Source organism: Pezoporus occidentalis, unplaced genomic scaffold (genome assembly GCF_034315485.1).
Source record: "Pezoporus occidentalis ecotype Australia unplaced genomic scaffold, CSIRO_AGI_Poc_V1 ctg11, whole genome shotgun sequence".
Classification (NCBI taxonomy): Eukaryota; Metazoa; Chordata; class Aves; order Psittaciformes; family Psittacidae; genus Pezoporus; species Pezoporus occidentalis.
The window spans coordinates 10,506,283-10,534,074 of record NW_026912886.1 but is presented as its reverse complement, the minus strand read 5'-3'; the positions used below and the strand labels follow the sequence as shown (position 1 = coordinate 10,534,074).

The window sequence follows — 27,792 nt, the reverse complement described above, 5'->3', positions numbered from 1 at the left end:
CTGTCAAGGCTGGGTTTTTTTTCAAACTACAGAGTAAAGGCAAATATTACAGACTCAGCAACATATAGTAAATCTCAGCTGCTTGAGAACACAAAGCTGTGTAAACTTCCTCTTAAGGTCAGGTTTGTGTTAAGTTATATTAGAAAGCACAAAGAAAGTTTAGCGACTTGCAGCTAAAAAGTGAACTGTTGAAATTTGACATGTGCATGTTTACACAGCGTTTGCAGTTTAACTTTGTAGGAACAGATCTGAGAGGAAGCACTAGCATCCCTGAAATAAGAGGCAAGATTTACACTGGCTTTAGTAAGGGTGACCTTTAACCTCTCATATAGCATCAGGGCAAGCAACTCTGTGTTTGTAAACAGTGTTAGTCCCTCTACAGCTTTTCCTTACTCTGCTGGATATTCCAACAGATGGGTGGAGAGATGTCTACCACCAGTGTGGTACTGCTGTTCCTCCCCTGCTGTAGTGTTCATTTCTGCATTAATAGAGGCAGCAGGAAAGCAAACATACTGACACTTAAAGAGCTGTGTGAGGATCCACCTCCTCCTCACTGTGCTCAGCTCCTAAACATCCACAAAACCAGCATGTCACAGGTAGAAAGCAGCCACGTATTCAAATGGTTCCCAGAGCAACCCTCCAGCCTCTACAAGATCAAGGTCTCTCCACTGCTACTTACAGTAGACTGTGAGCAGTACACTGGCATTGCTCATCCCCACCACGTTCTCGGCGATGCAGGTAAGCAGGAATCCATTGTCCTCGCTGGTGACATTCACCAAGGTCAAATTGATGGCATGAACATTGGTCCAGTTGAGGTTGGTCTAAAAATCCCGGAGAAATACAGACAGAAATCAGTGCTTGGTGGCTGCTCTCCTTCCTGTTACTGCCACTGGGAAACGGGGATCAATTTCCACATAAGATAAGAGGTCTCCAAAATCCAAGGACAACTGGGAACTGGTTGAAGTGAGATATTTCCTCACCTAATTAAATACACCACATCTTATAAGAGGAACTACTAGGAGGGGGAGAGCCATAGGGCTGTAGCACTGATAAACATAGCTTGCCTCTAGAAAAGCTTATTTCAGCTGCAGCAGACACCCCCATAAACAATTTCATTAGAGGAGACATGAGTTAATTCAATTAGGGAGCACTGAAATATGAAACTATCTCATCTTCTCTTTCCAGCCATACAGAGGGAAGGGTTTGCTGCCTTCAGGTAGCTCCCAGGTTCTCATGTGGATAGGGTACAACCTCAATTTGCCTTTGGATATGACCATTTCATGTTTCTTATAGCAGCCTCCACCATCTACATGACCCTCTGCCCTGCATGCACAGACCTGGGGAGTCCATAGCAGCCACCTTGCCTTTGCCACATCAAGCACAGGCAGCACTGAGATCCTGCAGCCCCTACCTGGTGTGTGTTGATGGAGTGGAGATCAGCCACTGTCCAGTCAACGTCGGGCAGCGGCGAGCCTGAGCCATTGCAGGTGATGACAGCATTCTCCCCTTCCCTCACCGTCAGGTTCACATGGCTCACACTGATCTCAGGGAGGTCTAGAAGAGCCAGAAAACAAAGTACTCAGGTCTGGAGCAGTGTTTGCTACCACCAACCACAGGACACATGTGGATCCATATCTCACCAAGCTATTCCCCAGATCAGCCTCCAGCATCCTGAGATAAACAGTAGGGAGGCAACAGTATGGCCTTGCCCTACTGAGAGAAGTTGGGGGTCTTGGAGATAGGGAAAATGTAGACACTGGAAATGAGGAGATGTGCAGATGAACAGACTCTTCCATTAAATTTGAATCTGAAAGCTGGTGTCCAGTTCCAGCTGCCCCTTCCCTTCATTCAACACCCATCCCAATCTCAACTCCCACGAGAGCTGCTCTCAAGGGCGTATGGGAAAGCTGCATGTGCTGGGACAGGATTCAAATCGTTCCCACCTCCAGAGACAAGGCACAGAGCACCCAGCACAGTAAAGTGCCCCTCTAATTTATAACAATCAAGAGATGACCAAGGATGTATCCTCATATTAACTGCAACTCTCCTAATAAAAGATGCCCTTGTTCTTCCCCAGTGGTGGCAGAAGCATTCACTGATTTATGGTAGCTCTGATTTACATCACTTCCATTCTTCCTCCCACAGGCACCAAATATCTTTGCAACATGAAACAAAACAGCACTGGTTTCAAGAAAGGCAGACAGCTTTCTTACTGTCGTAGAAGCAAACTGGGTTATTGACCAAGGGTCCCCTCCCATTATAGAGCAGCAGCATCCATCACACCATCCCAAAGCCATGGATGGAGATACACATCCTTTCATTGCTATCCAACAGTGACACCAAGAAGGAAACAACATTGTACTGATTTTGGGGAATGCCAGAAGAAAGGAGGCAGTGGCCTAGCAAAGCTGCAGAGGCATCAGGAATCAGTGAAGAGTGAGATGGGAAGGACAACGTATGTTCTCTCCAGGTTGAGCTGGTATCAAACATGGCCACACAAAGATATGCCACCCCTCAGCACTGAAGGACAAAGACAACAACCCTTGAGCTCTCCTAGTGCTTGAACAGACAGACTCTCTTTAGAGGAAAGCAGACCAGTGCAGCTCCCTGTCCTTCCACAAGACTACAAGGTCAGAATGCTCTTACCCTGAGTACCAGCACATTCGTGTTCCCAAATCAGCACCCTGCTGTCCCCTAGAGTTTAACCCCACTGTCGGTGGAGCCACCTCTCCTCCTACCCCTGATCCCTAAGGATTTTTTTTCCCCTCTAATCCTTGCAGATTATTCTTCCCATGCAGGGAGGAAATTACAGCACTCTCTTAAATCTTATTAGTTCATCCACATGCGAGCACACTTTGGCCAATTTCCAGAGCTTAATAAAGGGACATCATGAACTTGAAAATAATTTAAAAGTCATGCAAATCCAAACATGCGCGTTGTCTGTCCTCTACTGCTGCAAGAAACCAACCCAAATTCCTAGAAAAGGAAAGAAAACCTCCGGGTTTCCTCCTTTTTTCCAGCCCTTGAGTTTGACAGCTGCTTGCATATGGACATGTTAATTGTTGTACTGAAGGTACACCTCCTTCTCTTCACTCTGCAAAGGATGCTTTCCAGTAATGGCAACAGCAGAGCAAAACCTGACACCGAACAGGCAACTGATGTGTGAACAAGGTGAAGGAGAAAGCGGTAACTATTGAACAAGCCTCATGATGCTCCTGGGGCCACTAGAGTCTTTTAAACGTCAGCAGGCAACAAAAAGATATGTAAAAGTAATTCCTGCCTCTTCCCTACAGATACGGGCTTTCAATTGAAAAAACAAAACAAAAGAAAATGAATAAAGACATGTATTTCCTAAGACTAATTATGAAAGATACAGTGGCAGTGTCTTTGAATGATATGCTGCTTCTAGGATTTGTTAGACAGCTGAAGAGCAACATGAAACACACACTGCCTTTTCAAGACATCACAGACTCATCACAGACACTCTGTCAAGGAACAGCATTACAGTGAAGAAAATGCCCCAGATTGCCCAATACCTCCACACACAAAGAAACAGCAGCCCCACATTTAACCAGAATACTCTATTTTTAATACACAAACTACCCCCCATCAGCTTCAATTGTCTCGTTCTTGACCACATGGTGGGATTCTCCTGCACCAGGTTACCCAAGGAAATGGTCAAACCAGAGATGCCAGATAGGACAGGGTTCCCCCCCCCAGCACCATCTTGGCTTCCCTTGTGCCGGGCCCTAGAAGTGCTTACCACACTGCGTGATGTTCATCTCATGCAAAGGGATGATGGCTGCATCCATGTTCATGCAGGAGAGGTCCTGGTACTGCAGGTTCGCCTCACCCTTCTCCTGCCAGAGCTGGATCCAGCGGATGTCGCAACTGCAGTTAAAAAGGTTCCTCTCTAGTCTCCTATGGGCAGAAAGAATGTGAGAAAGGATGGTGGGATGGGGAAGGATGAGTAGGGCCATTGCCTGGCTTCAGGCTCCCCCAGCAGAACAGCCACCATGCAGGTGCAGGGGTCCCTTTAGAGCTAAGGGAGAATCTCCTCTGTGTTATTTGCCCAGGGTCTTGTGGCACTTGTTATTCACCTCTTTTCCATCTCCACAGTGACAGAGGTTATACATCCATGTGTTCAGTCTCCTTCATGCATGCACACAAGGTTTTACATCTCCCAGGGCAGCACACAGATAAACACATCTTTCACTGCAAGACCTGCACATCTGCAGCTCGATCCCACAACCATCTAGACACCCAAAGCATTCATCCATCAGCAAAGGAGCAGGCAGCTCCTCAGTACCCTATAATATAGATTGACATCTTCAAATCCCACTTCAGTAGGGTCCAAAACCCTGCTGGGCAAAACACACCTCCAGTCCCCACAAGCACTCAGTGAAGCTGGCAGCAATCCTCCCGAGTACCTTGCACGAACACAGCCTCCTGGTGACCCAGGACACGAGCTAATGCGCAGGATATCATGCATTTTAATCAAATCAAACAGCACTGCACTGAGACCCTGCTGACCTGGCCAGGAGAAATGAAGAAAAGCACTGCCTTTAATGTACTTCATTTAAACCACACTTACACATAGTTTATGTACCGGGAATGTTTATTATAATTGATTTTCCAACCTATTAACCATTTCATTTACATTTTTAAAGCCCTGCAGCTCTCTGTGGAGATGCAAGGAGGGCAAGTCACAGCAGGGAGGAAAGCCCAGTGCTCAGCCAGGATAGACTGATTTACAAGCACGGGTTGTAAACTTGAGCAAAACAGGAGATACAGCCTGACCAAAGTATCGCCCCATGTAACTGTGGGGCAGAAGAAAATAGGGAGCACAGGAGCCAGCGCTGCAAAAGATGAGTTCTGTCACCCTAAGCAGACAGGAATCTCCAAAGGTCAAGCCATTGCTTCAAGCAGGATCTAGATTCCCCTCTCCTATAGGAGGAAGCTGTTTTTCTGGTCTGTCCCATGTGTTACTGCAAAATTCATGCTTGCTCCTACAAAATTAATTCCACCAACTAACAGGATTTGGAAACAACCTTCCAAACATGTGCAGCTCCTGTTACGTCAACACAGTACTGCAAAAGGAGGAAGAGGAGAAAGGATCTTCTGGTAGCACCCACAGGTGTTCAACCTGAACCTTGACTATGCCACTTTAAATCTTCTCATAGAACAAGATGCCATCTGACTTTGGGTTTTTTTTTCCCCAAGAACAAACACTCAGTTAATCTTCACTCTGAGGTTTTTCATTAGTTCATTCCTTTCCTGTCAAAAGCACGTAAACCTTTTCAATGCAGATACAAAGCTCAGACAAGCAACTCAAAGGCCAAAGCACTAAATTGAAGAGACCAGAGCAGATTAGCGCAGTGATTTGGTGGGATTCAAATGACAAGGCATTAGCTGCATGCTATGACAGGTACTGACAGTGTTTCACACAGGCTTTACAATCTCTTCAGCGTGGCCATGAATCCCATCTTCTCACTGGGATTCTCCCAAGGTCAGTGCTATGAGCAGGACATGGGATGGCACTTGTTAAGAGCCATGGACGCAGCTAACAGCAGATCAGGTAACACGAGTTGTACCCTGGACCCAACAGGGAGCTGGGGGAGCTCACAGACAACAGGGGAGAAATTCTGTTCTGCTGCAAATATCCTCACAAAATGAGGCTGCAGGGGAGATCTGCTGTCCTAGCACTTAAAGGCAACTCTGTAAGTAACAGACAGCAGCCTTCCCAGCCCATTGCTAATTCATGAAGGCCCATGAATAATACAGGAGCAATGGGCTTCAAGACAGAACCTACCCACGACCTGCTCCACCATCAGTGATGTAACTAGCTCTAATCGAGACCCCACAGGGGCTTTTGCACAAATTAACTCCCATCACCAGCTGGATGTGCCACCAGCAGCTGGCATGGCACCATGGGTAGAAAGGGCACAGATGTGTGCACCCATTTTCACTAACATGCATTGCAAAAGCACTCTTGACATATGGGAGATATCATCTCTCCTTGTCTGGAGCCTGCCTGCCATGCCAGCCAGCTCTCCAGAGAAGTGCATAGGGATTTCCACACTCACATTGCCCAGAAATCTAGACCTCCATTTCAACCTGATCCAGCTGAAGATGTCCCTACTCATTGCAGGGCATTGGCCTAGATGACATTTGAAGGTCACTTCCAACCCAAGCTATTTACAATTCTCTCCTCATCCCTTGCAGGGATCATTATGAGCTGCAGCTCCTTCCAACTCTTCCTCCCACAACTTCTGTACATCTCCACTACTAACAACCCTTTGCTTGCCAAGATAAATGCACCTTCCCTTCTCTGCAAGAAGCAGTGCCTTAGGCATCACAAGGCTCCCTTTGGCCAAAACCCACTCTCAGGCCAGAAGACATCACCATGCGCTGTGGACATGTCTCCCATCACAGCGTGAAGGACAAAGGTCTTCATTGCTGTTGTGTGCTTAATGAGTGCAGGAGCACCACAGTGATAATTAAGGCAAGGGGCTCCTTCTCATGAGCTGTATCCGGCACAGCTAACTCCCAGAGAGGACAAGTAAACCCAAAGGGCATTTTTGCACGTAGCCTTAGCCTGGAAACGCTGCCAAAGCATCATTTGGTTACAGGCGCTCAGGAGCTGCACACACTCCCACACCTTCTGGAGGCCCCATTAAAACTGAAAATTACTGTGAGAAATAGCAAGCATCACAGCTAGGAGTGAGCTGGGGTCCCTCCGCACAAGCAAAGCTGGTTCTGCACCAAGGAGCTGGCCCAAAAAAGGACCAGACATGCACATGTGCCAGAGCCATGCACCAGCCCCTGGTAAAGGCAGCAGGGAAGGAAGCACACTGGCAGGGCTTGTGTTTGGGACAGAGCAAAACTGTGACAACCATGTCCTACCCTGTCAGTTGAGGGGACAGTGACAGAGCAGAAACCCTAAAGGCATGTGGGCAACCAAGTCAGCACTTCAGAGACAGTGATGCTGCTGACCCCAGCTTTGCTCCCCACAGAGAGCTGTACCTGCTACCACCCAAAACTTCCTGGGCAGCCTACATCAGGGTGGACCAGGGCGAAAAGGGATGCCATCAGCGTCCCAGTATGTACCAGGACAGACAGAACTTCACACACATATAAAGCAGGTTTTTTTCAGGCTAGGCAGCTAAATGATTCACATGCCCTGTTCCACACCTCCCCACTCAGCAGCTAAAGCAAAGCTGTCTGCAGCTAAAACCTCTCAGAGGGCAGTGGAGATCCTTGCCACACTTTTCCTGTCTGTTTCGATTCACATAAAATTGCTGCCAAGGTTTCATACACTTGCAATTATAACGCTCTCCTACCTCGGGACTGAGATCGCTTCCCTAAGCTTGAGAACCAAAGAGCGCCCGGCAGAGAGAGAACAAAATCTATTTTTGTTTTTCATTTCTATTTATTTCCCAAAACCAGGACTTCTCTTGGCAGTCCAGCCAGAACTGTTATTTCCAAACCCCTGCCAAAAGGGAATGGGATAGAAAAGGAAGAACTCAGACAGGGAGTGACGCACGATGGCTGGATTAGCTAACGCAGAGAGCAGGCAAGTACCCACTGTCTACCTACAACTCTATTAGTGTGACTGTTGGCAGCAACAAGTTTAGAAGCTAAAGGCACAGATGATAAGTTGGACTCGGAACATTAACAGAGACACTGCTGTGCCCCATCCCTACTAAAGCCTCTTGCTGTAGCATCACAGAAACATACTGCAGAGCAAGCTAGCAGAGACTGCTGGTATTAGAAATGCTCATGGGCCAGGCAGAGCAGTGAGATGTTCAGGACTACAAGGTCTTATACAACCAAGGATGTAATTGGATCCAGAGTTTTAGGTCTTTTCGGAATGGAATTTCTTGAAATGTCAGCCCTAAGCTCTCTGAGGACATGACAAAGGAAGCCAAGGACATGACAGAGGAAACCAGCTGTGACTTCTGGATAAGAAAGGCTCTAAGTCAATGTTTATGAGCTGTTGCATGTGTCAGATGCTTCCCTGTGCACACTCAGCTTCAGACTTCGGAGGGCTGTGCACAACATTAGCCCAAACCCCTGCGGTCAAGGTCAGCCAGTGCTGTGGGAATTAGGGCTGGAGTCACTGGAAACCATTCCGAGCCTTGCTTCTGGCCAGAAGGAAAAAGAGATAATATTCTTTGGAAGTGTGCCTCAGTTTTGCCATCCTTTCTTCACTGAGTCAGCAGGGGAAAAAAATCTCAGCTCTGTTGAACAATAAAAGAAACTGTGCTTTAAAGCAATACCATTTTCCTGCACTTGATATGCCTCGAATGCAGCCAGGCAGCTGTTTCAAGTCCCAAATTCCCATCCACCTGACTGCTCTCGTAGTGTGGCATGATCTTCCCATTAGTCTTCTGCTCTTTCCTCCTCCATGTTCACCGTGAGTGGCTTTGTCAGGTCCTGCGCTCCCTGGCAATCTCCTCTTTGCATCATTTGTAGTTAATCTTCTCCCAGCACTCTCCTGGAGGATGATCTTCCCATTGCTTCCCTTCCTGTGTTCCCTGCTGCTCCAAGCTGCCTCATTGCAAGTCAGTTTTGCCTTCAGTGACTATCCCTCCTCTGCATCCACAGTTAACTGGTAGCACTGGGACTTAACATAAAGTGCCTCTGGTGAACCACTGCAGACCTGCATCCACTTGTCCCACCAACCCTCCCTGTAGACCTAACCCTCTCAAGAAGAGCAGACTCTTTCCAGCATCTATGTGTCTCTGGGCTCTTCTTTCCTGTGCACAGCCATGCACAAGTGCTGCTGCTCAGCCTGCGTCCCTATGGCTTGCTGCCTCTGCATCAGTCTCTACTGCTCACCACCTTCTTCCTTTCCAGAGCGTTTTGGCTCGAATTCAAGCCCTTGGCTGATGTCAGTCTGCAACTCCCTTTCTAGCTTTCACCAGTGCTTCACACTCACTTTATGTGGGCCATGTATTCTATCTCCCTCCCAGGTTCTGGAAGCCTCCTTGGAGCTCAGTGTGCCAAAAAAACTGTCTTTTACTCACCCATCCTCTGCATTTCTAAAAAAAATAAATACAGTATTTCCCACTTTTGCATATCTACGACTAATTTCACTCCATCTTATGTATTTGATTTTCCTCATCAGCAGGTCCCATCCTTCTAGCCCACGGTAGATAACATATGCCTTTAGCTTGATTCCCATCATCTTTACGTGAATGATTACTCAGAGCTTAAGCTACACATCCATGCTGCCTTATCCCAAATAAATCCAAAGTTCAGCACGACAGTTTCACATCCCCAGAGAGGACACAGCAGGCCCATCCCCCTGCCCCATTAACATCTATGTCCCAGTGTCCATCAGCTAAAATATCCCTCTCTCAGCACACTTTAGGGAAAGCACCATCATCTGATTCTGGTATGGATCATCCCCCTTGCACTCACACGTATGGAGGGTCCTTAGTGACAAGGAGCACCACTGACCATGCTCTTACTCCAGCCCAGCCAACAGCAGCCCAGACCCTGCAGGCACTCACACTTGTAGGTCTAAGTTTGTCACTGGAGCTGGTACCAGGGGGTGGTTTGCCAAGGTCCCTTTCGCAGCCTGGTGGCAGGAGAGGTTGGGCCGATGCTTCAGCCCTGTGTGATGCCAAACCTCCCCACACAACACCATGGACACCACAAATCACATCTACGCCGCTTTCCCACCCCATCACCTATTTCTACCAACCAGCCGTGTGATCTCTCATGTTTCTATCTGCATTATTTCTTTCATCAGTCAAGGCTTGTTATCTCTGAGAAAACAGCTCTTGAGCACAGTTCCTTCCCATTTGTCAGGCTGCAGAGCATTCGCCCTAAGTGACTCTGCTGACACCAACCAAAGCTGCTCCAAGTACAGCAGCTTCCTTGTCAGGATCACCATAGCAGGACAACACAGATCTATACTTCATCACGTGGGGACTAGCACACTTTACTGCCCAAACAGCAGCATCTCAATTCCTTTTATGCTCGGTATTGGTCTTTTGAGCCTGACTTGGGCTGGCAGACCTGGGACATGCCTGAAGAAACAAAATATGACCAAATGAAACAAAGCCACATAAAAACAAGCCCTGTTGGAAGTATTGCCATTAATCTGCAGGCTCGCCGTTACTCCGGGCCCTGCCAGTGCCTCTAGCTCAGGACTGCAGCCCCATTTGCTCTTCCACTCTTGGGTGTCTCTTGGGTAACAACCATCAATCTGAGTTTTGCCAGACAGTGCAATGACAATAAGTAAAGGTCTAAGAATACAAATGACTCATGCTATTAAACTTGAAACCTGAGCCAGGCTAGAAAAAATATTTAGAACTGTAATGAGTAAGGCGATGAATTCCAAATTCAGCATTTCAACTCTGCAAGCCAGCTCTCCCCATCAGAAGGGCGTTTCTCTATTTTCTAATATCACCATTAGTATTTTTCATTTAGCAATTTGACAGAAATAAAATACGCTGCAGTAACACCGGTGATAACACACTTACACCCACTTGAAAGACTGTCTTTATTCTTTCATAAGTCACTTCTAGCTTACAGCTCTATTGATCATCAGTGAGGATGAATGGAGCGTCCCAGGATCCTCTGGGACAAATCCTACATATATATATATTTTTATACCTAACAAACAACTATTTCTAAAATTCAACAAAATAGGTCATCAGGGCAACGCTCCATTGATTTCATGTCCACTTATTCTTCAAGCACAGCGCTGAATGCTCCATCAATAATTCAGCCGGCTGAAGGCCACCAGTGCCCCAGGAGAGATACTATCTCATCTCCCACACTGGAGCCTCAATTACTACAGAGCAAGGGAGACATTTGCCTAAAAAACAGGGGTGTCAGATAAAGCATGTCCATCAGCAGGAAGAAACCAGTTAGCCCTACCCTGCAACAGATGAGGATCAAGTGTTTGAGAAGATTCACTCAAAATCTGGCCTAGTAAGTATTTCCAGTGTGTTCCCAGAGTTAGTCAACCATTTACTACCCCAAGCATGACTTGTTCATCATCCGGACGTTAATTAGCCAGCTGCTGTGAAGTTGAAAGAGAAGCAGTTCTGCTCTGGTGCTCCTGTAGTCAGATAACCCTCCCAGGGATGGTGCTGCCCACTGGAGTTCTAGGTTATTATTCACAGGCTTCAGAATAGCTCTATTTGGAAACTGTTCCTCCTCTCAGCCTCCCCTCTTCTCCCAGGAGATGATTCCAGGGTGGGACTTACAATTCAAAGAGTCGCAGGGTCTGGAAGAGTTGCCATGACAGAGTGGTGAGCCGGTTCCCGGAGAGGTCTCTGAAAATTAACAACAAAACAAAGTCATAGTAAGTAATTCCTCCTGCACGTGGCCCTCCCGCCTCCACGGAGCTCATCGTCCCCCTCAACGAGGAGCTTGTCAAGCAGCTTAGGACCCAAGTTTAGCTTTCATAGTGAGAGATTTTAATGAGGATGAACCTAAATGGAAGTTTCTTATTTTATTTATTTTTCCAAGGGGGAAATGGCAGCAATGTTAAAAACCAACCCAAACAGACTAAGAGATATCTGATTCTTGCCCGTGAGTCTGGAGCTCAACCAACCATAAGCAGAAAGAACAAGTCTAATCTCAACCTGAACAAAAAACATTATGAACAAACCTCATGCTAAAAATAGCAACAGACAGGTTCAAATGACAGCACAATGATTACCCAAGGTGTTACTGTATGATCTGCAGTAGCCGTGTTCTCAAAGCATCCCGGTACATGGTTGTGTGCTGTTTGCACCCAGGGGTACTGCTGCTACAGCAGCTAACAGTTCCCCATCCCTCTCTCCATCTGCCCAAACTTGCAAAAACATCAATCTCATCTACCTGGGAGAGCTCTGCAACCCAGCACACATTACCTCTTCAGCTGAAAGCCACAGAGGATGCAAGAGCATAAAACCAACCAAAGTACTAAACTAGAGTAAGGAATGTGTTTGGGGCAGAGTGAGTGCAGAGAAAAGCCCTGCATTCCTAATGATGTAAGAAGGTAATGAAACACTTTCTGTAGTTGGCAGCCTTCCTGGGGACTCCTGGCCAGCCTGAGGGTCACCAACCGAGGGACCAGCCCGTGGGGTGAGCAGAGAGATGCGTGGTCACAAGCTCTGGAAGAAACCTAAGTCCTCCCATATCCATGCTGGCCTCCAGAAGAAACAGGAGGTGCTGCCTCTCATCCTTTGCTGAATCCATGTCCCTGCCATCTCCTTCCCCATCACAAGTTGCCCTGGTGGACTGCAGGCAGCCAGGGCGGCTTGATGCAAGACTGCAGATGGAAAGAGAGATGAAGGACCAGAGGCATGAACTACCTGCAGGTTCATTACACTCTCAGCTGGCCAGAGAGCAGGTATGGAGCAAGGTGGCACAGAGGTGACAGTGGCAGTCCAGCCGTGCCAGGCTCAGCACACAATCCCTGTCTGGTTTGCAGAAACATGCTAAAACCAAGAAAGCAAATCCTGGAACAGCTCCTGCTGATGCAGGTCTAAAGCACAAGGATTTGTGCTAGGAGATTCATTTGTTGCTATAGACAAGGCTGCAGCAAGGCCAGACATGCGTTGGGCAAATGCAAGAGCCCAGGCACCCACATGGGAAAAGCCACTCTGGTCCTGTCCCACTGGCCACTAAGTGATGCTGCAAAGCCCAAAACTCTGCAACTAGGTCTGCATCCACACAGCAAACCATCATCCCAAAGGCTCTCCACAAGCCTGGCAGAAGAATCCCAAACACCATGATGACACAGTGCTGCATCATTAAATTCTGGCTCTGCTTCACACCAGACTACCCTGCTGTGGAGACCATGGCAAACCACAGGTTCACATGACTGAGATCCCACCATTCCTATGGCTGTAGACAAACTGCTTCCAGCCTCCAATAAAGTTTAGAAAGGTGGCAAAAATAGCAGGTGAAATTGAGTGTGTGTGTGTGGGGGGGGGAATACTGTAAAACTCCCTTTATTCACCCCAGAGCACTGAGCACCTGGAAACTCTGCAAAAAGACAGATGAAAAGTAGGAGGGGAAGGAGCAGCTCACTGCTACTGAAAAGCAAGGCAGTAAATTCCCTCCCCCAACCCAGAGAGAAGAAGGAAGCGTAAAGGAGGATGCATGAGAGACAGCAAGATGTGGGAGAGAGGCAGAGATGCAGAGGAGGGAGTGAATCTTGCTGGAATGTCCTTTCTCAAAGGTCATGTTTTGCTACATTAGGCAGAAATGTCAGGAGAAAATTGGATTCTGAAAGAGAAGAGAAAAAAAAACAACAGGCTTTCCACACAAATAAGGGAATCAAAAATAGCATGATCGTGTTATTACAATTTAGGACACAGAGAGGTGGAGGAAAGAAACTGCCTCACTAATGCAAGGAGCTTTGCCAGGCAGATGTGCTTAGCGTCTGAAATCCCTGGAAACTAACTCCTACCACCTTCTCCCTCCCTCAAACAACAAACCACAGCAAATATTAGGCAAAGAGGAGATGGGTCTTCCCTTGCACACAACTGGCACAAAACTCTGCTCTCAAAGGGCAAATCCAGTGTCCGATCTGACCTGACCATCAACTTCTGCTCAGGGGACACTTACCAATAGCTCTATTTCTGATCAGCCAGGACATACACACTGGGAGGAACGTGTTTGTCATTAGAAACAGACACCTTGAATGCTTTAAAATGAGAAAGGTCCTTGCAACAGACCATTGCAAAGGTCCCTGATGTCAGCACAGAGACAGAAAGAGATTGTGCATGAAAACACACGTTGAAAATACACCATTTCAGTCACAGAAACCCCAAAGGTCAGAGGTGCCAGGATTGGGTTTCCACGTGCAAAGGCTATCTTTTCTGTCACAAAAGATAAAGAGCTGCTATGGAGAAACCTCAGGGCACAGCACTGATTTCTCTCCAGAATAGATCCATCCTACACACTAGATGGGGCAGGTTTCCTGGGGAAGATAGCTTGTGATTGTGTAATTAGAGACGCTATCACAGTACATGCACACGAGGAGATTAAATTATAGCTCCATGGTTGAAGCTCTGAGCTTCAGCACCTTGTAAATCCCTGATGGTGCTTGTGAGTTTCCCCCTGTGCTCAAACCTTTACTCCATGCACTGAGTTTCCCACTATAGAGCATGAACGGGGGGGACTGGGGAAAATCAAGCCCCTCTCAGCTCCAACTGCCTGTTCTGCCATCCCATCACTATTTCAAAGGCTGAAAACCTGTTGTCACCTCCAAATCTCTGCCCCCTGCAGTGTCTGACTCCTTTAATTTCTCCCCACCCATCCACTTCTCTCCAGCAGGCTGAACTGCACTACCCATTGCTCTCCAGCCACTCCCAAATACTTCTCAGCCCCAGTTTCTTTACCCATGCCAAAATTTCCTATGATCTTCCCCACTTTTACATCCCATCACCAGCTTCCCAGCAAGAGCTGCGGCTCCTCATCAACCTTATTCACTTCCAAACATCCTCTGCCAAACTTCTTCCCTTCAACTGGATCCAGAGCCATTCTGCCTACATAAGGAGACATCCCAGAGCAAAAATCAAGTCTTCCAAGAAAATCTATCCTTTGACAAAGTTTCTTACCCTCCACAAAAGGAGGGTGCAGGTGGCTCTATAACAGGAGCATCACCAGCGTTTTCTAGCTTGAACACAACAGATCGGTGCCCCCCACTCTGTCACCACCTCAAACATTTCAGCAGGTTTTTATTAGAGACTAGAAAGAAATAAGAAATAAGAAAAAGAAAAATAATTCAGCCAGGAGCAGACACCCAACACAGAAAACTTCAGCCTGAGCAATGAAAACCTGGCAGAGTTATAGGAAACTGGAAGCAGCCCTGTGGTGGAGCATGCCAGAGAACCTTTATAGCAGCCTATGCATCAGCTCCACCTGTAATAAATATAGCACATCACACATGGAAGAAACACAGGGGGAGGGAAGCAAAATGCCTTCCCTGTGTATTTCTTAGCAGCAAACAAACAGGAGCCTGACTCTCTCAGGACAGACCTGCCATCAGTGCTTGTTGAACATATTTATATTGCTTCTTGCCCTGGGACAGTTTGTCCATCACTCACAAGGTGCTGTTTTGTATGGAGACAGTCTTTAGAAATAGTTGCCAGGGACCCACATGGGAAAAGCCATTCTGGAACAGGTTTCAAAGGAGTTGGGTAGGGAAAGGGTGTTGGATGGAGCTCATCTGGACCAAGTCTAGGGCAGCTGACTCTCAACCCGCTCATGACTCAGACTCAACACCACTCCACTCTCCCCCTGCAGCCGCAGCCATGCTCCTCATCATCACAACATATCCCCACCAGCAACCCCACACATGCCTCAGTCAGGACATTATCAATGACAGCAAAATCGCAGTTCTTCCTCTTTCCCTCTACCCATCCTCCTCCATTTCAGGAGGGCACGTGCTGCATCCTGCACACTCTCCTTCTGCTCCTGTAGGCACTGGGGAGACCTTGCTGGTGAAGCGACCACTGCCATTTTGTCCCAGTCCATGAGCAATAGATGGGGCCATGGAGGCTCATCTGCTGAACAAGCTCCTGTGTTTAAAAAGGGACAGGTAGGTGTGGAAGACAAAGAGGACTTTGAGTGCAGCCCAGAACAAGTGGACTTCAGTGCAAGAGAAGATGGCACATTCTCTTTCCCCTCAATTACCCAGCAGCCAAAAGTGTTTCCACTACAAAAGCCATTTTTATTCTGCTAAATTAAGCCAGTTGCCTCATTAATGACACCAACAAGGAGCCCCTGTAATTAAACTGTAAGCTATATTACGCAGCTCAGCTCAACGCAATGGCAGAAACACGGCTGCTGGGGAGGAATCCTCCGTGCCTGTCCCTCCTCCACCCATCACCATCCTCCACTCCAGTAGATGTTTCCACTCTGACATGTCTACTTCTGCATGGGAGAAGTTTTTCACACATTTTAATAACACGGTGCCACTGAAAACCCTGACTAGGGGGGATTAACTGCACAGAGCAGCTGGGGCTGATGGAGCACAAGAGACTGCCTGGCAGAAAGGAGAGATGCATAACCTCAAGTGCAGTCCCCAGTGCTGGATATGCCACTAGTATCATGTGGGACTCCATTGACATTCCCTGTGCTCTGGGCACAACGGGTGCTTCCCATCACCTAACAGTTCGCTGTAACACTGGCTGGGCGCTCATGGCCATGGGAGAGGAAAATGTCAACAGCTTCACATGCTGCTGGAGAGGTAGCTCCATACTGGTTTCATTTCTGCAGCAAAGCTGCTAAAGCTTTGGATTTGAACCAGAGATACACTGGAAAGTCACTCTGGGGCTTGCTCGTCCCTGCCAGATAACTCCAGTGACCTCCAAAAGCAATATTACACTCCCCATTGCTTGCCCTGCCCTCTCCTTCCCCCTCCCTGCTTTTCCTGTTTAGTAAGCAGCTTTGCTCATTAAGGGGAAAAATGTACTGTCCTCCCTTAATGAATGTGCTAAAATTACCCCAGCTGTGGCATTACAGCCCCCCCTCCCCAAATCAGGCTCTGCAAATGTTAGACTCAACTGAAACCTCCGATAGCTCAGCACAAAGCCCCAGCACAACGCGCTTGAGATGGAGCCTGCAAAAGCCTTGGGTGATGCCAAGCACAGACAAGCCTCATGTGCCCAGGAAGCAGCGATAGAATGGGACATGGTGTTAAATTGGTCAGCCTGAGATTTCACAGCTACCAGCAGCTCTCCCATTTGTGCTTCGTCAGGACTCAGCACCAGGACATTTGTGCTGGTGCTATGGATGAGTAAGATAGTTTATACCACCTTACTGGTTCTCCAGCCATGTTCTGGCATTACCTACAGTCCAGTTCTGCTCTTCAAGCAACCCCTTAGCAACACCGAGGTCTTTACTGATCCCAAATACAGCAGAATCAAAAAGCCTCCAAGGTCCAATCTTCCTTTTTGAGTTTGGATAACGTAAGTAATTCTTTTCTCAAACCCACAGGTACTGCCCTGTGTGTTGTCACACAGTGTATCCCATCACGTTATCATCTCATTACCCTCAATTTTTTCCTTGTTCTATTGCTAGAGTAAGAATTTCCAATAACTTCCCAAACTCAAAGCATCCCACATCACAGGAGAACAAGAGATCATCGTCAGTGACCCACAAGGCCTAGACCAGCTAGCCCTGAAAGTGCGACACTGGAGGAAGAACCACGAACCCCTCTATTTCCCAGCTGCACAACCTCAATGTGTAATATCCCAACTGTCACTGAAACAGGGCTGAAGGAGGTGGAAGGGGCTGATCTCCTGCATTGTCCTTTAAACAACAGCGTTACAAAACAGAAGTTGCAGAGCAAGCAGGAAGATGAAAGGCACCACGCCTCCATCACAGGGCTCCTACGGCTGGTGCCAGTGACACATCCACCCCACGCCTCTCCTCCCACTGCCTTTGCCAATGCAGACAGCCAGTCCTGCTGCTGCCTTCATCCCAGCCCATCCCAAAACACTTTAAAGGCCATCTCCAACCCCATGACGCTTCCACACCCTCCAAGTCATCTCTTCTGAAACAGCTCCCAGCTGCACAAAGCCTTGTTTGGAGACAAATGATGCCTCAGAGCTTATTGCTGCTCACAGTTTTGGTTCAGCACACACTACAGATGGGAGGCAGTCACCAGGTGTGGGTAATGTTGTCCCCTATGCTTTGAGGCGGATCAGACACAGGGATCTGGCCCTCTGGACTGCACTCATCTCTCCCTTGTTGTGTGCAGTTTCCACTGCTCTTCCCAAAGACATCTGGGCTCTCAGAGGACTCTAGGAAAGGTTAAAAGCTGGGTCAGCCCTGCAGTTGCTTTTCCTTTGCCTGCCAGCTCCCCTGCAGGGCAGAGTCCAGTCGCATCCATGGAACATGCAGTCTTCTTCTCAAGGAAAAGAAACTTCAACCTGCAACGGGCAAGAGCCCTTCCTACCCGCTGCCCTCCTGCAGCTGAGATGGCCTCAGCCCCCACCCCATCTCTTCTCTCCCAAAACGTAGTAATTTTAGATCCGTTAGTCCTGAAATGGAGCTGTGCACTCGGCTTTCCTCCTGCTTCAGCACGCAGAAATAGCACTGGATATATGTGCTGATTGAGAACAAGGGCTGCCAGCTGCCAGCTCCAGCGAGGGGTTGCGTTTATCCTGCCTGTTTGCTTCAAATTGCATGTTTCTTCAAGCTAGGAAGAGAGGACGACAGGGGAATGCCTCCTACTCACAGGTTTCCTATGGACCCAGAGCAAACCCAATCATGCTGTGTGAGAGCTCTGTGCTTCTGTGGGAAGGAGAGCTGTACCTAAGAGACATTACCCAGCATCTCCAAGTACGTGCTGAAACTAGACCCCACACACGTGCCCTCCCAGGCTCTGAGTGTTTCCCACCACCTCCCCTCTTTGAATAGACTGAAGCAGCAAGGACAGGTACTCAAGAGGCCCACCCCCAATGCACAGGCAGACACTGGGAGAGCTGGACAAGGTCCACAGCAGAGCCTCAACTTCAACACATGGAGCACAGATGGTTTGGGATAGGGTCTGGTCCTTCTTCTCTCTTGAACTTTGGCTGTGCTCTCAGCTGTTAGAGGGCTCCTGCATCAAATTTAAACTGAAATAAACTCCCCTACTTAGATGCCCAGAAAACAATAAGCCCTGAATAACCTCAACACACTGCTCTTGCTGGAGGTTAGGGAAAAGTAACAGCTAGGCCTGAGCCCGAATTTGCCTGAGGGGTGCCACAGGCTGCGATGGCTGGGATGGTGCTAAGCACTCTGCAGAGCCTCTGAAGAAAGGAGGAGTACAAATATGAATACACACACACACACACATACATATATATATGTATATATATATCCTAGCAATAGCAAAACAACAGGGCATAAGGCAGGCTAAGCTCTCGGCAGACACTGCTAAATGGTTTCCAATTAATTAACTGATTACATGATAGAACAGAAGGGGATTCAAGTGAGTGCTGTTGACCTTTAAGAATAATTAATATCATCAGCATAGCAAAACTCGTCCAAGAAAAATAATTAGGAGGTTCTAATATTGCCTCCACAGCCACATCAAAGGAGGAGAGGAAGGTTCTGGTTAATTCAGAGGCATGGTTCCCAAGTATTTGCGAGTAAACCTATTTCCCCCTTATATTTGATTCCTCCTGCAGAGCTTCCCCACACACATGCTTCTTCTCTATCCCAGTTAACCTCCCCGTCTCCTCTCCAGTTCAGTTTTCCCCATCAGGTTTTCTATGCCCCATTCCCCTTCTGCTCCATCTCAACCGCCTTTCCCAATGACTCCTTGTTCTAATCCTTTTTTTCAGCCCCCTGTCTCCAGACCGGTCTCTGTCCCTCCACAGCCACATCATCGCACCTGCTCATCTTTCACCATCCCCAATCTCCTCTCTCTGCTCTCCTGCACCTTAGTCCCGGTCTTTCCATATGACATGGATCTACTTTTTGCCCCCACTCACCACTGGCAGCTTCATAGGCTGACAGAAGGCAAGCGCTACACGCAATCCCAAAAAAGCCCTTCCCTGGTTTTCCTCAGCAGTCAAATCCATCATAGAGGCTGGTCTGGGAAGCAGATGTAAGCGATGCACAGCAACAGGAAAAAGTGAAAAACGGCGAACTCGTGACTTCCTTTTCTCCCATTACACCTCACCAAGCACAGGAATACTCCCACCTCACTCTATTTTCCTTGTTTCTCCTTTCCCAGTTCACTTGGCCCACAGGTGCTGTGTGGGAGAGGGGCTGGAAAGCCACCGAGCCAGGCAGGAACTGCAGTGGTGAGCTTCACAGGGAAGGTCTCTTGAACATGCTGGAAGGGAGGTTGCATGAGCAGCCAACGTTTCTTGTGAGAGAACCATAAAAAACCCCCACAGCCCTGGAATGAAACCCACCTTTGCAGTGAATAAATAAATTTCCTCTGCTGCTTATTACCGTTAAAACTTCAGTGGCTTGACACTTCATTAAATTATAGATAAAAGGAAAAATGCTCTTCCTGGGCTCAGAAAAGCAGGCTGCTGCCAAAGAGCTGTGTTTACACCAGCTAATGAAAAGAAAGCCTGCCATCAGCCCACAGCACTCACCCCACCTCAGCAGGGAGCAGAGCTACCTGTACCCTTCAGGGAGAAGCAGATGGACACCACAAGGGACCAGAGCCAGGGAGCACACAGAGGCAGTGTGCTGGAATGGGGATGTGCACATGTGGGGACCAAAGGGACACTGTCAGCCAGCAGAGATAGCAGCTGCCATGTCCCATGCTGTGTGGAGGCTCCTGGCCACAGTGGGAGGTGAGACTGATGTGCTCCAGCTATGCCTCATCAAACAGCAAGAGAAACACTCAGTGTAGGAGACAGACAGCATCAAGCAGGGATCTGCCTTACACCAGGCTGCTGCTTCCCTCCAGGGGCTGGTGGGGATGCAGAGCAGGGAGGCAGCAGGCATCTGGAGCACACCTGAGCATGGGCATGGCGTTTTGGGCAGAAATGCTCTTGATTGCAACTGAGCACGCATATAATGCTCTGAATAGAGACCTGCCTGCACCTGTACCTGAGCAGTGGTACCATGTGCCTCATTACAGCCCAGACACATTTGGCTTAGGGAGACAGAGAACTGTTGGCTTAATATAGGCAGAGTCCAGCAGAGCCTGCTTGCTGCACTCCTTGCTTATTACCACCTCAAAAGCAGAAGCATGTTTTGGTTTTGACAATTAGCTCTGTCGAAGAAAACACAAGAATTTCTGGACACAGTAGTTACATTTTTCCTGTTCTTCTCAACACATGATGTACTTAAAAAGGAGAAGTATCTTTCACCCACAATTTATCTTCAAACATCGGCCACTGTGAAGAATATTTTCAACTGAAAAGCCTAATCATCATGAAGCACTGAGTACTTCAGACTGCAGCAGGCATTCTTTTCTTATTCTGAGACAGCAAATTACTCACAATTATCAACACGCACAACTGGATACAACAAACATTTAACCAAAGCCCACGGGTTGCAGTTGCAGGGAGGCTGGATGGCAGATCTCCCACAGAACTACTCATGTGAGACACCCACAGCCAGCAGCCAGGTAGCAGTGCTGCAGGACGACTCCATTCATGCTGCAGAACAAAGCCAGTGCCAGGAGCCACTGCAGTTCAGAAAGTTTGTGCTGCATCTGTCAAACAGGCACCTTGGCAGACTGGCTGCATAGGAGGAGAAATGGAAGAATAAAGGCACTGCTGGCAGTGAAATCAAGCTGGCCACCCCTCTGGTGGGCTCACATCTAATGTCTTGATCCAGCTTACAGCTGCAGCCAGCTGTGCACAGCTACTGCTTCACTCACTGCCCTGAGGTGCGTGGCTGGGGCTGGAAGGGGAATGAGTTTGTTCCAAGAGAAGGGCAAAGGGGCTGCATGCAGGGAGGCCAAGCTGCAGGCTGGGGCTGCACAAGGGGTATGGAAGGGAGGCTGGGTCAGAGGCCAGACTGCAAGCAAAGAGGCAGGGAGGGCCAAGAGGCCTGGATGAGGCTAGAGGCCAGGGCCCATGCTGCAGGCAGGGTGGCTGGGGCTGCTTCTAGGCTGCAGACCAAGAGGTCAGAGTTGATCTGGCAGCAGGGAAGACCAGCTTCAGACAAAGAAGACAGGAGGGTGGAGAGCAGGGTTAGAGGCAGAGAGGCTGTAAATCTGCAGAGTGGAAGGCAGAGAGACCCAGTCAAAAGCAGGAAGGCCAGGCCTGGGTTGAAGGCTGGAAAGCAAGAACAGGCTTCCCAGGGCAGCGGTGGAATCACTGTCTCTGGAAGTGTCCAAAGATCATACAGATAAGGCCATTAGTGACATGGTTTAGGGGCAGACTTGGCAGTGCCGTGGTAACGGATGGACTTGATGATCTTAAAGGTCGTTTCCAACCTAGTGGATTCTATGATTCCAAGCAGGGAAGCCCAGCATCTCTGTTGGAAGGCAGGAGGCTGGTGGTGCGGGCAGGGAGGACCGGAGGCTGCCGCCCCTGTCCGTGGTGCTGAAGCGCGGCCCCGCGGGGCGCACGGTGTCTGGCAGGGTCTCACCCCACAGGACACCCGTGGGCTCCTGCAGAGCTGCTGGTCACCACGACCTCAGAGACGGCTACCCACCGCTCCAGGGGCCGAGAGACCTCTGTCTCTGACTGGTAGCCTTGTAAATATCCCACAGGCTCTTGCATCCAACGTAATTCGCAGCTCATCCCTTCACAAATGAGGGAGCAGGGTGGTGGGAAACTCCACCCCCCTCTGCCAGTTTTCTAGTAAGATTTTATAATTCCAATAAAACACACCACTGCCTAACTCATGACATTTAAATTCTTGCCTAGTCACATACCATCGTGAATTAATGTCCCATCATTCACGCCCTGTCCTATCTTATTGCTCAAATAACATATGATGTTAATGTTTCTATTTTTCTGCTCTGGTGCTTATTGCCTGTTGTCCTGGGTTCAGCAGTAGCAGTCATTTTTCCCCTTCTTGGTAGCTGGTGCAGTGCAATATTTTGACTTTCAGCTCGGGAACAGAGCTGATAACAAGCGATGTTTTGGTTTGGCCAAGGACTTTGTGAGCCTCATGCTCTGCCAGGGAGGAGGGGAAGCCAGGAGGAAGCAGAGACAGGACACCTGACCCAAACTGACCAAAGAGGTATTCCATACCACAGCACGTCATGCCCAGGAGGTAACTGGGAGTTAGCCGGAAGGGCCGGGAGACTGCAGGGTTGGAGGAGGTATCGGTCGGAGCTTGGTTGGGCCTGGGGGGGCGAGTTATTGGTTGGCTGGTGGTGAGATGACGTATTCTCTTCCCTTGTTATTTTCCCTTATCATTGTTGTAGCTGATAGTAGCGGTGGTGATTTGTTGCTGGACTGTTTTTGTCTCAACCCGTAGGAGTTGCACTCTCTCTCGATCCTCCTCCCCGTTCCTCCGGGAGCGGGGAAGGGGAGAGCCCCGGTGCGGGGAGGCAGGGGGGGGAGACGGACACGGACCTCGATTGTTGTCAGCTCGGCACCACTCACTGGGAGTGAGCGAACGAATTACCTGACTGGGTTTAAACCACGACACCTGTATATCAAAAAGGGAGAATCAGCCATGCAATCACACTGTTAGTAAAACAGTATCATGGAAATTAAAATCCCAAGTGAGGTAACCTGTGTGGTCACTGAACTTTCACTCATCCTGCCATGATTGTTCACTTTTTTCCCCAGAAGCTTTCAAACTGGTTTTCATGTCCTCATGTCCCTCTTGGAGAGGATCTTCCTCCCTGTACAGCACCTCTTACACTGGCACAGGCAGTTAAAACATGCTCTTGTACCAACATCTAATCAACTGAGCCACAGGGTTTGGGGAGCAAGCAAAAGGGACAGCCAGAGGATGCTGTAAGCGACCACAGAAGCCTAGGAACCAGATCTGGTCCTTATCATGCCTGAATCTCCAGAAATAAGCTCATTCTGTGCTGCTGGTGATCACAGATGTGGTGAGGGTTAACCAAGACACAAGTACCCATCATCTTCAGGATCACATTCAAGAGCAATGTCTCTCTTTGAAGGGAAGCTCACAATCAAACATCCATCAGGCTGTTGTCACACAGCAAGGACTATGTCATAGAGAGTGAGCCCACCAAAACACCCCAACTAGTCTAAAGTACACTAGTCTAAAGTAAACAAGGCTTGTAAAAAGACACACACCCATGCATGACAGCATCATTCAAAACATCCCATCTGCAGACTTTTTTTAAGAGGGGATAGAAAAACCCAGGACCTTTGCATAGCCACAGCTGCCCATTTCACATGTCTGTTGAGACAACTGATCAAACTTCAGAAAGGGAAATAAGTCTCATAGGCACATATGCAGCTGGAAAGAACATACTGACATTTCAAAGGAAGGAAGGTATTTGTGATAGTGTTATTATAACTCATCTTACATTGCAACAGCATCCCACAATTCAACTAGAAACCATACAAGGTGTTACAGTGCAAATATATCAGATAAAACAAGAGAAAACAGAGGTTATTATTCCAGGCTTTCAGATGAGGAACCGTGACAGGACAAGCCTTGCCTCAAGGTGCACAGTGCTTGAGTTGGAAACTTTCTTTCTTGGGTCCCACTAGAGTACATCAGTCACAAATTTATCATTCCACCTCCTATTACAATACAATAAACCCTTCTCCATGGCCGAGTGAAGCAGCCTGCAGCCAGGAATTAGTTACCAGCCCTCTGAATGCAGGTCAAATGATTTCAACCCAGCCTGAAGGAAAACCATAGTCCTGCAGGGAACTGTTTTCTCCTCTGGCCTCATGTACAATGGCTGGTAAAAGATGGGTCCTACCTCTGCTTCTGCAGAAAAAGAATGGCTGCAGTTAACTGCTTATTCCAGTTAACTGTTACCTGTGGTAACAATTGGGAATAAACATGACACCAAACCAGTGCTGCTGATTAGCATATCAGCAAGGACGCTGCCATCCAAGGGACAATGCAGATGGGGGTAGAACAGGAAAGCTTATGGAAGCAAAGATGTTCCCACTGTTTATTTTAGTGACTGCACTACAAGCATGCCCAGCATTTTATAGAACAACTGAAGACATGAGGGGGAAAATGACTCCCTATATAAACTGTAGCACAGAGTTTTGCTTCTAGAAGGTGCTGGAGCAGGAATATCCTTAGAGTACAAATGGGAATCAAAGGGTACCCAAGCTGCCTGCCTCATTAGGGATAGTAAAGGAACATTCACCTAATGGAAATTAAAAGCTCTTTAAATCCCATACTTCTTATTTTGCCTATATTCGTGGCGAAACCCAGTTCTTATTTAGTCTTTCCCAAATGCAAAATAAAATGCATTAGACTATTAAGGATGTGGTTTGGGTAAGGCATTTTACTTCACCCTTCAGTGAGCTAAGAGCTTACATATAGTCATATACTGTGCCCTGGCTGATATACACAGACTTGTTAGGCTGCAGTGACTCCAGAGTGTGGATGGGAAATCAACAGCAATTAACACATGCCAGTTTGGGTTAGGAGACTGCCAGGATAGGGATGACAGCAGTGCAGTGATGAAAGGACAAAGCAGAGAGAAAACACCAGGAAGGGGGAGGAAGGGTAATAGGATATCTGGAATCAAGCACAGAGTTGCAGGCAGTCACAGGGCCTGGAGCTGGTTACAGAAGAGAACAAAACAGTTTAGCCCTGCTTCATATGTAGAAATGGCTCTTTCAGAACAAGGCAATAGATCATTGACCATGAAGCAGGGGAAAATGACCCTCAAGCTGTGACCAAGAGGGAACACTGCTTTACCTCCAATAATTCAACATCTGACGTTTTGTTTATTTCTTTATTTAGTGTGAGATCTCAAGCTCCCAAACACACAGACCAAAGAAGGTGAACTTTGCCAGCCTTGCAAGACAGTTGTCTGCAGCCCTTCAAAAGCTCATAGGCCTCAGTTGTTGAGGGGCATCAAGTACTGTCCTAAAACAACACTGTAGAGGGCAGAGAGCAACTCCCCAACCTTGTGCTGCCCCAGCCACCTCAATTTTCAGGGGATGCAGCCCACTTTCTTTCCTACCACAGCCTGCAACCGTAGTGCATCTATGGGAATTCCCATCTCAAAGCTACATACTACCTTCAGTGGCAGGGCACTGGGTTCATACAATACAGCACAACTGCCCTGAACCCAATCAGGACACAAAGCTAACCCTATCCTCAGAAAACAGCACAACCTACAGGAGAGCTTCTGGGAGGCTGCAGTTTAGTCACAACTCAGGTTTACCTCTGTAAACAAGCCCACAGATCAGCCAGCTCAGTCTTCCACCAGGCAAAGCAGGTTCCTGTCCATCCCTGCCAGAACCATCCAGGTCCTCCTCAATCCTCATTTTTGGTAGAAAAAGGCTGACAGGCTCACACAGATAAAAATGCCTGTGGAGCAGGTGATGTGACCATGCCATACTCAAAGTTACACTCAGCACAAAGCACTCCAGGGTCTCCATCTTCAAGACCCTTGGGTGAAGACTGGAAGAGGAAGCATGATCCTCAACCCCATCATTACTCTGAGAAGCAGCCCTGAGAGCGCTCTTTGATGGGAGCTGTGTCTTGGCCAGCCCACAAACCAATTCAGAGCATGTATAAACCTCCAGAAGACACTTTCAGAAGAGCCTCTGAACACAGACAGAAATGGCGATTATTAATTTTCTAAATAGAAATCTGACTACTTAAGCCTTATTTAAAAGTGTGCCTGTCTCTATAATTACACAACCTTAATTTGTTTTCTTTAACTACACAATAAATAAGGTGTGCACAATTACCCTCTGCAAACACAAGGCAGTGACTCCTGACTGAGTAGGCAGCTGCCCAGGAAAGCATTTAGAGGGAATCACAGTCTCTTAAGTACCTGCTTCCCAGCAAAGGGGGACTCAGGCATGGCAAATGTCAACTTGTCTGGTTCTAAGTATCACCTACATGCTTGCAGCTGGGAGCCTACTCTCCTACATGTGCAGTTCTACTGTCCCACAGCCAGCAAAGGGTGGACTCTTTGGCCAGCAGCAAACAGGTCCTATCCCCTCCTGTGCACTGATTCCTGATGTGCTGTGAACCTGAAGTTTCCTGGGGACTTTCCAGTGCTTAAGAGGAAAGCAGTAATGCTGCATTCTTCCCCACAAGGCACTACAACTTCTCTTTACTATTTGTCTCTCTATTGTAATGATTCATGTAGGAACTTGATATTGTCATAACTTGTAACCCTTTATCAGATTCAAATAGATTGGCTCAGGCATTTCAGTGCTATTAGAAGGACAGAGTGAAAGCATGCAAGACTTTTTCCTCAGTGAGCTGTGCTAAACACAGCAACACAATAAATATGTATTCAGATTGTTTATGTGTCTGAAACTTAGAAACCATATCATCCTAAAGTCTTCTTGTACAGCCTCAAGCCAAAGACTGAGGTTTTCTGTCAACACCAAACATTTCCGACATTCACCTGCATCACCTGCTAACATGAACTTCCACAAATCTTGGCTACAAGGTCTGCTTGTGATTGCACAGCTGGGGGCTGAAGACAAACGCATGCACAGAGAAAAGGACAGAAATAGAAGCTGTTGGGAGAAGGCAGTGTTATCTGTCCCATCTGAGAGGGGAAAACCTTGATGGAAGGCACTGGGAGAAAGCTCACATGAGCAGGAAGCTGGGATTTAAACCAGGATGGTTTTTTTCCAACCTAGTGGATTCTATGGGGAGGAAGAGGGGAAAGAACACAGCTTTTGAACCCTCACAATTCATACTTAAGCTTCATGTGGAAAAAAGCCTGCTGCTTCTCAGACCCTGCTGTAACACCCTGGAAAAGTGCAGCCCAAGGTTCCGCCACCCTGTGGTAACACTCCCTGGCAGTGAAACCTCTCTGTCATTTATTAGGTTCATTTGCTATCTTACTGACTCAACTCCACCTGTGACCATGAGAACAGTGAGCAAAGAAGGAAAACCAGAGCAGCAGCAGTAACACATAGCCATAACTCAACAAGCTTTAAGTACACCATCCCACAGTCCCCACCTCGCACCCATCCAGGTGCAGCCAGGCCCGCCACAATGGGCTGGGACAGGATCCCATGCTCCTGCCAGCTACTGTACCTGGTTACAGCAGCCTAAAACTTACAGCAGGGTGACATTTCATTAATCCTTTTATCCCTGGCTCCTACCTGCAGCAGCTGCAGAAAATGTCAGGCCTTTGGTGAGCTGAGCTCCCCAGGAGGCAGCAGCTGCAGAGCAGCCAAGGAGGCACCCGATGTGTTCTCATGATGCCGTGGCCATAAAGAGGAGCCCGGGTGGCACCGG

The 27,792-nt window shown here is 48.0% G+C and overlaps 1 protein-coding gene across 5 annotated transcripts in view; it reads right to left on the bottom strand.

The window, feature by feature from the left end:
• The window catches only part of NTRK3 (neurotrophic receptor tyrosine kinase 3), a 209,110-nt gene that overhangs the window by 143,572 nt on the left and 37,746 nt on the right, over positions 1-27,792 (bottom strand). For all 5 annotated transcript variants that reach the window (XM_062630676.1, XM_062630692.1, XM_062630667.1 and 2 more), the window contains 4 exons: positions 11,232-11,300; positions 3,764-3,921; positions 1,412-1,554; positions 680-821 (listed from right to left, as the gene is read on the bottom strand). In XM_062630676.1, the coding sequence (XP_062486660.1) occupies positions 680-821; positions 1,412-1,554; positions 3,764-3,921; positions 11,232-11,300 (512 nt within the window). The remainder of the gene's footprint in view (positions 1-679; positions 822-1,411; positions 1,555-3,763; positions 3,922-11,231; positions 11,301-27,792) is intronic.